Source organism: Rosa chinensis, chromosome 2, assembly GCF_002994745.2.
Source record: "Rosa chinensis cultivar Old Blush chromosome 2, RchiOBHm-V2, whole genome shotgun sequence".
Lineage (NCBI taxonomy): Eukaryota > Viridiplantae > Streptophyta > Magnoliopsida > Rosales > Rosaceae > Rosa > Rosa chinensis.
This window is the reverse complement of record NC_037089.1, coordinates 63,752,865-63,762,227: the sequence shown is the minus strand read 5'-3', so window position 1 is coordinate 63,762,227 and position 9,363 is coordinate 63,752,865. Positions and strand designations below refer to the sequence as shown.

Genomic DNA, 9,363 nt, shown 5'->3' with positions numbered 1-9,363 from the left:
GCCCCCACCAAGAGATTGATGCCTGTTAGCTCCCATTTTAGTCAACTTTCTCTCTTATTGTCCTATAAGACTATTACATCCCCCTATTCTCTCTTCCTCATCACCTTCACAAACATGGCTCAAAATCGTGAGCTCGATCAGCAAACCCGTCCTCTAGCAAACCCAGATAGCCGGATGTCACGTTACCGGATCTCCCTCCGTCGCCGGAAGCTCCCAATGGCCCGCCTCGGAGGCAAGAAGCCGCCACGAGGCGTCATGCTAGTTAGGATGTTCAGAAAAATCAGACTGAGGTGGCTGAAGCTGAAGTATTTCTGCATGTTGAAGAAGCTCAAGGAGTCTTACAAGAACATGGTGAAGGACCTCATGGAAGCCGGAGCGAGCTTTGAAACGTTTCAGCAGAAGATATTCATGGAGGCCACGTTTGCAATTCCGATGGGAGTTTCTCTTTCTAGCTACCCCTCTATTCCCGGGTCGGATCGGCCCAGAACCCTTTACATCTAGTACTTTATTTCATCATGATGATCAAGTTAAATCATAATGTTTAGAAATAAGAAAAGTGGATTGCCCTTTTTGCTGTTTTTATTTATACGTTGAGAGAATTATTTTAATGTAATTGAATGAATCTGTATTCTAGTTCTAAGAGCTCCAATGGATGAAGAAAATCATGTACAATCTCATTTCCCAGCAATGCAGATGGAAATATAGTTTAATGACTTCTGATTGCTTAACAGACATTTATATATATATATATATATATGTGTGCGCGCGCGCGCGCGCGCTTGTAGGTAATGTTCTTGTGGAATTGTGAGAATCATTTCCGGCAAAGTTAGTACCCTACACATATTTAAGGATTGAATCTGGCTGAAGACATCAGACTGATCAGAGTCAAAATTTAATGACCTTGCTGCAGAAAGGGTCAGCACAAATTAGGGTATAGGCAGTTGGCACTAATTACAAGCTAAGTAGGGGTTACACGACACCGCATTGAAGAGAACAAATACCTTTTTTTTTTTTTTTTGGATTTATTTTTATGAATTACTTCAATTAATTTAATCTTAATGTGGTCTCACTTCAATTCAATTTTTTATTACCCTCATAAATCGGGCTTAGATACAGAAGCAACGTAGTAACCGCTTGGTAATTAATTGCATCAAGCACCAACTCTACCTAGTTTTGGAATCAAAAATTATTCTTCTTGTCGTAGAAGTGGTACTAAAAAGTTTACTATATCTCACAATACAAGCAAGAGATGGGCAGATCAGAAATGTCAGCTATGATGTTTTTCATTTTGGCAAAATGTCAGCTGGGATGTTAAAGCTAGCTGCATTGTCATGTCCAGAAAACAAAACAAATATATAGAGCTAAATTGATTTCTAGTGCTAACATATATAGCATGATGGAATCCAGTCACTTTTTCAATAATTTCTCGTATTCGATCCTCAATAATTTAAAGTGCAGCTAGCTAGCTAGTATAGTTTAAGCTTAATTATTGTATGTTTCTGATTAAGAAAATTAAACCCTACTTATTATAATGTTATCTCAGAAGAGGGGGCCACTCTGGGTTTTCAAATCTTGTATACTGTGTCTTTATTTTCTCTCTTATATTAATAGTCATACTTCTTAATTCTTCATCTACAGTTGATTCTATCACCCTCTTTCCAAAAACTGCACCAGGTGACCAGGTCCGAACGTCCAATTGCAGCTCCGTCGACTCTTTCTCCTCTTTCTCTTTCGGAGTGGGGAAAGGGCAAAGACAAACACAAAGTCCGCATGCGAGGTCTAATCGAATGAAGGAAGTTGCGAATTGAGGTGAGGCATGGATCCAAATTTCCGGACTACCGGGAATCTCTTAGTAAAGTATCAAAATTCGAGATAAATTATGTGAGCATTATTGAGTTTGCAATGGAGCCAAACCTGCGTGAGGTGATACGACACTAAAGTTATCATGATAGTACAAATTTGCATGACTAGCTAGCTAGCTGAACTACATTTGAGGCTGTCGACTTCTGTTAATTTTTTTTTTTTTTGCTCCAGCAACGATATAGCTACATTAAAATTTCGCTATTATCTTTTTCATCTTTTTTACGTACAGTTTTCATTTTTTGACCCTAACTACTGTTTTGGCAATGTAATTAAAGTTTACCATGAGAAACATAAGATATAGATGTTTGTTGATTAAAATGTCTGCAAAAGGGTTAAGTAAAATCAAAGAGACTAAGACAATGTGTTTCTTACATGTATTGCCTCATAGAGATTAAGGGAAAACAACAGAAGCAGCAAGGAAATTAAACAAACTGGCAGCTAGCCAGCTAGGCCTCCTTTTTTTTTTTTCACCCATAGGGAAAACACAAAAAAGTTCGTTGATCCACCAAATTTATATTTCTCTACCTAACTAACCTATTAGATAGAGATTAGGACAATGAACTACAAGTTAAACGAAGTCGATTAGGACAATTAACTACAAGTTTAACGAAGTTGCTTAATTGTTAATTATGCATCAGCAGATGAGTACTACTATTTCAGATGACGCTCAAAGATCATCTTAGAGCATGTACGTCCACCGGTTTGGTATTGACCGGCCTCCAGCAGGGATTGATGAGGTGGTGACCGGCCAAATGCAAAATCCTGCCTCCACCTGCCCAAGAGTGACCAGCCAAGCTTTGGCTTTTCCTGACCAAGTGTAAGAAAAAAGCCAAGCCCGTGACTATATTCTTGACCCAAGCTTGTTAGCTGCTAGTTCAGCCCAAACCAAACGTGGCTGACGTCATCGCTGACGGTGGAGAGAAGGACACCCGCGTTGAGCCGAGTCGCTTGTCCCGTAGCGGCATAATTGACCAGAGAACGTGGTTTTGTCGCCACTACAAAAAAAAAAATTCAATTTGCCACGGCGCAAGGCCGTCACCGAAAGCCAAATTGCCTTCCCAAAAGACCAACGGCGACGGTAATGTCGCTGATGGCGTTGTCATTGCTATTTGCGACGGCAATTACGCTGTCGCATGAATTTTGGCGACGGTTTCATTGCCGTCGCAATGAGCAATGGCTACGCTATCAACGACATTGGCGACGGCAACATTGCCATCGCAAATTGCATATCATTGATAAAAAAAAAAAACCTGGCATGCAATTTTGCATACTAGATTTTTATTTTTGGAGCAAAAGAAGCCAAATAATAAATTTTATATAAAATGCACCAAAACATGAATACCATATTCAAATACATATATAGTTGATAAACTTGTTTGATCACTTGAACAACACTTGTCATCAACCAGAGAACAAAAGAAAATAGGGAATGCTTTCTAAGTACTTGGCAAAACACAGTACAACAACTTCTCTAATATTAGTGATGATTTTTGCACATTTCCAATGAGAGATATTATTGATTGGTGCTGAAGGAGATTGACAACAGCAATTTTCTCCAGTTCTTCCACAACATGGTCAAGTAATTCCTACCAAGGATGATGAAATTTTTAATGAGTTATTTAAGAATTTCAATATCCAGCAACATACAGGATTGACTACCATACTTCCCTTGCATGTATTGAACGAGTACATATAAAGATTTAATTATGAAATCTTAAATGCATGTAGACAAAGAAAACAACAAGAAAGCATACCAAGCAGAGAACATGGAGCATGGTATCATACGCTTGCCTGCTAAATCAGTTATCTGCTCCAAAGTTTTGATGGGTCCAATGTCAAGGAAATACTACTAAGAAGGACTAAGTACCAGCTAATTATCATTTGTCTCGATACATATGTAATCGATTAATGAAGATCTTTTTATACTACACAAAATAAGACTCATTATTCCAAAATTCCAATAGACTTATAATATGATAAGAGCTCTCATGCACTTGTCCACAATTTTATAAAGACAATCAATAATCTTCTGACTCCTACCTTTTTGGTTCATTCTTAGCTACACAAGGAATTAGAGGGAACTCTTACCACAAAGACTTGGCACTTCCAGTGGCCAAGACAATCAAATAGTCCCTTCCTGCTATGATTTTCTCAATCACTTTCAATTCTTTTGATATGGCCGAAATGAAGAAAACCCATATCGCTGTACGATTAACATATAGATCCATGAGACATACTAATTAAAGAAGTGATAATAAATCATGTAAGAAGGCTAAGCTTTATAAGCAAAGAAGATAGTAATGAGTACAATGAGATTTTGGGGTAGAGGGAGGGTAGGAAAAGAAAAGGGAGAGTTTGACACCAAACTGATACGCAATTGGAAAACAATGAACATGATATCAGTTTGGAAATTTTGCAGTTCCAAACTTTCATTTTCCACTTGAATCACTGCAATCACGTTTGAACAATTTAGTTAACCAATACTTTTCAGCACCCATACTACTTTTTTACAAAAGTCAAGAAAAACAAAATACTTTAGAAATCAAATTGAAGTGCGCAAACATGTGCAAACAACAATTAAAGAATCTGATTTCCCTACAAAACTGACAAATATGCCAATCACTACATGAATTTAAAATACCTCATTTTCCTTGACTACAGCAAGGTTGACTAAGACCTGCTTCTCTTCCTCAATAGGTACATCATTATTTCCCATCACCTAATCAAATTTTATTTAGTTAACCAACAGGATAATTAAAAGAAAAATTGAATTAGGATACAATGTAAAGAATTAGAGAAACACCTCAAATACACCAAAAGGACAATAGACGTACAAAATCACAATCTATCTTATCCTGATATTGTTCGACAGTTAAATCAAAATCCATTACAATCTATGCACTTCATCTATAGCAAAATATGAATTTAAAATCCTAGTGAATCTCTACAGAAAACAAGAATCACCTCTCAAATTAACACCTTCCTCTTTAATCAAGAAAAATAACCAAAACTTTGCAGAGGTTGTTGAAAATTGACACCTTCCTCAGTATCATTCTACCAAAGCAGCTAACTGAACATGTAAAGAGCAAAAGAACCATTGTAATTCCATTTTTCATTCTTAATAACATAGGAGAAAGCACAATTTCCATATGAAAAAAAACTTAACTATTGAAATCTAACATATTGTAAAGCATTACTGATTTAGTGTGCTGCAATGTTTTAAATAGGCATGCTTATGGGTTTGTGAAATCAAAACCAAACAAGCATAAATTTAAACCATATACTAAACATGAATCTTAGGCAAGAAATTAACCCCAGATTCAGCTAATAGAAAAACAATACGAAACCCCAAAATGCAGAAAGAGGGAGAATATGTAAGTACCTGAGAGAGTGCAGAAGTGAAATTAATATACAAAACCTGCAATTTCAGAAGAAATTAAACATTTCAAAAACCCTTACCCATACTAAGATAGAAAACATGAGAAACGAAGTTGTATCACAACAGGAAGAGTAGCTCAAAACTGATATAAGTGAAATTGCTTTGAGTTTTCCTAGAAAAGTCGCTCCTCTTCTCTGGTCAGATAAGATGCTATATGAAAATGCAACCTGTGGTACTAGAAAAAACACATTTTAGGACACTGGAACAGAGTCCTCTATCCAGCAGTCATTGTAAGTCATTTACAAGGACACTGGAAAAGAGTCCTCTTTTCCCTACTAGGACACTTAAACTGTGTCCTTAAAAGCAAAAAATTAGTGTCCTTGTATCTATAAGAGGACACTTGAATTGTGTCCTTATATCATCAAAAACAGTGTCCTTGTAACTATAAGAGGACACTTGATTTGTGTCCTTATATTATCAAAAACAGTGTCCTTATATGTATAAGAGGACACTTGAGTTGTGTCCTTACATCCGAAAGTAAATGTCCTTAAATACAATACATGATGCATAAACTGTGTCCTTAAAACTAAAAAATTGTCTTAAAAAAAATATATTAAAAGTATGATCTATACTCCAATTCAAGTCCATATCACAATACATATGACTTTGCCAACCAAAACGATCTTCAAATTAGCAATATTCAATTCAATACAATCTCAAATCTTCCTGCTATACTCGATTACAAATGAGGGTAATTCAAGATATTGAGTATTTGGGATAGACTACACTAGCATTCTAATTGTTTACAGTATATTTGATTTCTTGACAATGAAGGGTTCATATAGAAAAACCATGTTGTGCTGCTTGGATTGGCTGTAGATGTTATCACTTGATGAACTTTTAGAACAGTGTTTGTAAGTGAATGCCTTCAGAATAAACATAGAGTCAAAGCTGTGCTTTTGCAAGTACCTACAGTAGAATATAAAAAAATGACCATAGTAAGGTTTGAATAAAGAAACAAAATTACACAAACAAAAATATTTCTAAGCTTGAGCAAGTGATAGGATTTCCATGAACAAAAATATACTTGAACACAGAGAAAAACAATCCTGAGCTGGTTGAATATAAAAACCATAGTAAGGTTGAATAAAGTAACAACATTACACAAACAAAAACTTTTCTAAGTCTGAGCAAGATGGCCATTATATTTGAAAAGCTTTCTCAGATGCATCTTACAACATTCCTGAAAAATATCTAGAAAAGATTTAATGTTTTGTTAATATAATGATCATGTCGAGCATATTTTCTATGCTTTTAGAATATATACATCAAACTGCAAACGTGATAGTTAATTAGTATGAGTATGCACCTATTTTACGTAATTAAGTTGTTTAAATGCTGATAAGAAAGAAGCATAAACAACTACGATTCTAGAGAGAATGGTTGCAAGAATGAATCAAATAGTACCTACTCTGCTTCATAGTGACGAAAAACAACAAATGCTGAATGGGAAAACAAAAATTCGGAGTTAGATAATCACCTTAGAGAGAGTGGTTGCTTATGCGAGACCATAGTCTGTATTCTAGAAGAGGCATCAAGATATTGCTGCTCTTCATACTTCCACACAATCAATTATTTTTCCTCATGATCTATAGACCCCAATAGTTAACAAAACATAAAATCCATACTCACTTGTTTTCAACCTCTTTGACCTGGCGTGACCACATTCAGATTCTCTCATTAACCTTCTCAGCAGCAGCTTGCACTAAGAACCATTTTATTCCTCTTTTCGGATTCTTAGCTGCCATCTCTGCATTCACACATATAATTCAATTAAAATTCTACACCATCATACCCACTAACAATCATTTATTGATAACCCTGATCACAGCCACACCATCTTTACATACCTAAACTGAATAAAATGAAAAGGTTCTTCAAATCAAGTTTGTTATCATAGGGTAGAAAGTTCTAAAAGTTACCAATAAACGTTACTATAAAAGCTACTAGTATCACTTTGTTTTATTTAACTTTCAAAAAGTACTGACAAAGTCTTTGAAAGGACAGATTACTTCTAAACGTGTCACTTAATGATTTCTATTGTTGTATAACATACAATTGACATTTCCAAAAAATGAACTCAGCAAAAGAAAGTTGAATTAGGGCTAAAAAGAAAACTTTGTTCTAACTGCAGTTAGTACATTCAAATTAATCCCCAAATCATAAATAAATCGTACAGTGCGTAGCTAAGAAGGATCTAAGAAGAAAGAAAACTGAGATTCAATGGTCATGTTGATCACTATAAACTATTAATGTCCAGATTCAATATTAATGTCCTAAAGGAAAATTTAGAGGATGGGAAAGAAAAACTTACTGGAACCCAAACGAAGAAGGCGAGCTCAAATGCATTCTACAAGGTCCAAAACAGTAATGTTAGTAATGTATTCAAGTTTGGTTCAACTGTAGGGCTCAACATTTATCAATAAGAATTTTGGGTGTGATTTAGTCAAACACTCCTTAAGGAAAAACTTTAAAAGACAAATACTTCAGCTGCATCTATTTGAAGTAGGCTGAACATGGTGATGCAGATGCAAATTCATTAGCATAAAGCAATGAGTAGCACACTACTAAAAGTGATCATGATCTTCAAAGTTCAATCACATGCAAAGAACAAGACCAGGAACCTACCAATCACAACCACCCTTGTCTTTAAAACAGCGATCATTTACGGATGGGATGTGCACAAGTTGTAGCATTCTCAAAAAAAATAGGAACAAAAAAGAGATAAACAAAGGAAAAACCTATCTAATCTAAGCTTTTTGACAAGCTATTAGCACGCATGCTCATTATCCTATCCGAAGTAGGATGCAAACTGTAAGACTGAACCTTTGATCTAAGCATGCTTTACATATTTCAAGCTTCATGTTATTACTTTGTATTCGCCTTATGGCTTTTTGCTCATTTGGCTTTATGCCATCTGTTTTTGGTTGAGGGGTTTTGGTTCATGTCCTCGCCTCTTTGTTTGCTCTTGATCATGGTATTCAAATTCCAATCCTATGTGAATGATTTTAGCCCAAAAAAAAATTAATAATCATGTGGAAGACACAAAACCAGCAACTTGCCAATCACAACCAGCCTCCTCTACATCACTGTGTAAATGTCTGATTGGATGTTTCGCAAGTTAAAATATGTTGCAAAATTAGTACAGTTAAAACCCAATCTAATCTGATCTCTTAGCGAGCTATTCAGAGATAAGCCAACACTTCCCAACTCTGAACTTAAAAAACAATAACATCTAATTGCAAAGTAGTCAATAATGGCGACAAACAGAGAAAAAAACATCAAAAGTTCTTAGTTTCTTACCACATCGCCTCGAGAAATTCCAAGTCGGGCAAGAGCAGAAGCAAGTCTGGTGCATTGTTCAAGTGTATGTCTCCATACATAATAGAGGTCTATCTCTGTAGACTATGGCTGAGCGCTCCAAGAAGCTGATCAGAGAAAGAGGAACATAGTTGGTGGAGCACCTAATCGCGCCCTCCATCAATTTCACAATCAGGCAGATCCACAAACTAAATATAACTTTTTATCTGAGAATTTGGTCCTTCAGTAATCTAGACTTGTATAATGATCAATCATGCAAAGTATACAACTCTTCGTGTTGAGATTAGCTACAATAGCCGCACAAAGAGCAACCTCTGGAAACAAAACTAGCAAAGCAATAAGATGAGTATTGGACTGATATACAAAACTTGAAGGTAGGTGCAATGGAAAGAAAACAACAAAGAATGTTGACTATGTAATATACCAAAAAAATCTGTAAATTTTTCAATTCATAAACTGCTTTGGACATTGGAATTGTCAAATTGTAAATACCAACAGTCTCCATCACCATCAATATATACATGGGACAAGAGGAAGCCCCACATATACCAATTAACCATTCAACACTAGCAAAACATAAAACTAAAGAACTTATCTATTGATGTTGAAGTTTCACGTCAGCTTTCATGTTGCTAAAGAAATGAAAACCATTATTAAACAAAATGGAAGGTGAAGCAGCACTTCATTTTTATAATGTAATCCAAGTATTGTTTCTTTCTCAAAGGAAATGGCACCAAAAT

The 9,363-nt window shown here is 35.6% G+C and overlaps 1 protein-coding gene and 1 long non-coding RNA gene across 2 annotated transcripts; one reads left to right on the top strand and one right to left on the bottom strand.

Annotated features, from left to right (window-relative positions):
• The first annotated feature begins 80 nt into the window (after nucleotides 1-80).
• LOC112189871 lies at nucleotides 81-707 on the top strand. Its single transcript, XM_024329243.2, has one exon. It carries the CDS (start codon nucleotides 115-117, stop codon nucleotides 499-501), a length of 387 nt encoding a protein of 128 aa, XP_024185011.1. The 5' UTR covers nucleotides 81-114; the 3' UTR covers nucleotides 502-707.
• A 6,167-nt stretch (nucleotides 708-6,874) lies between these two features.
• On the bottom strand, nucleotides 6,875-9,029 carry LOC121051263. The gene is made up of 3 exons (XR_005805407.1): nucleotides 8,606-9,029; nucleotides 7,617-7,652; nucleotides 6,875-7,052 (listed from the first exon to the last, which is right to left on the bottom strand). It is a non-coding gene; the product is annotated as an uncharacterized LOC121051263 (long non-coding RNA).
• Nucleotides 9,030-9,363: the final 334 nt, after the last annotated feature.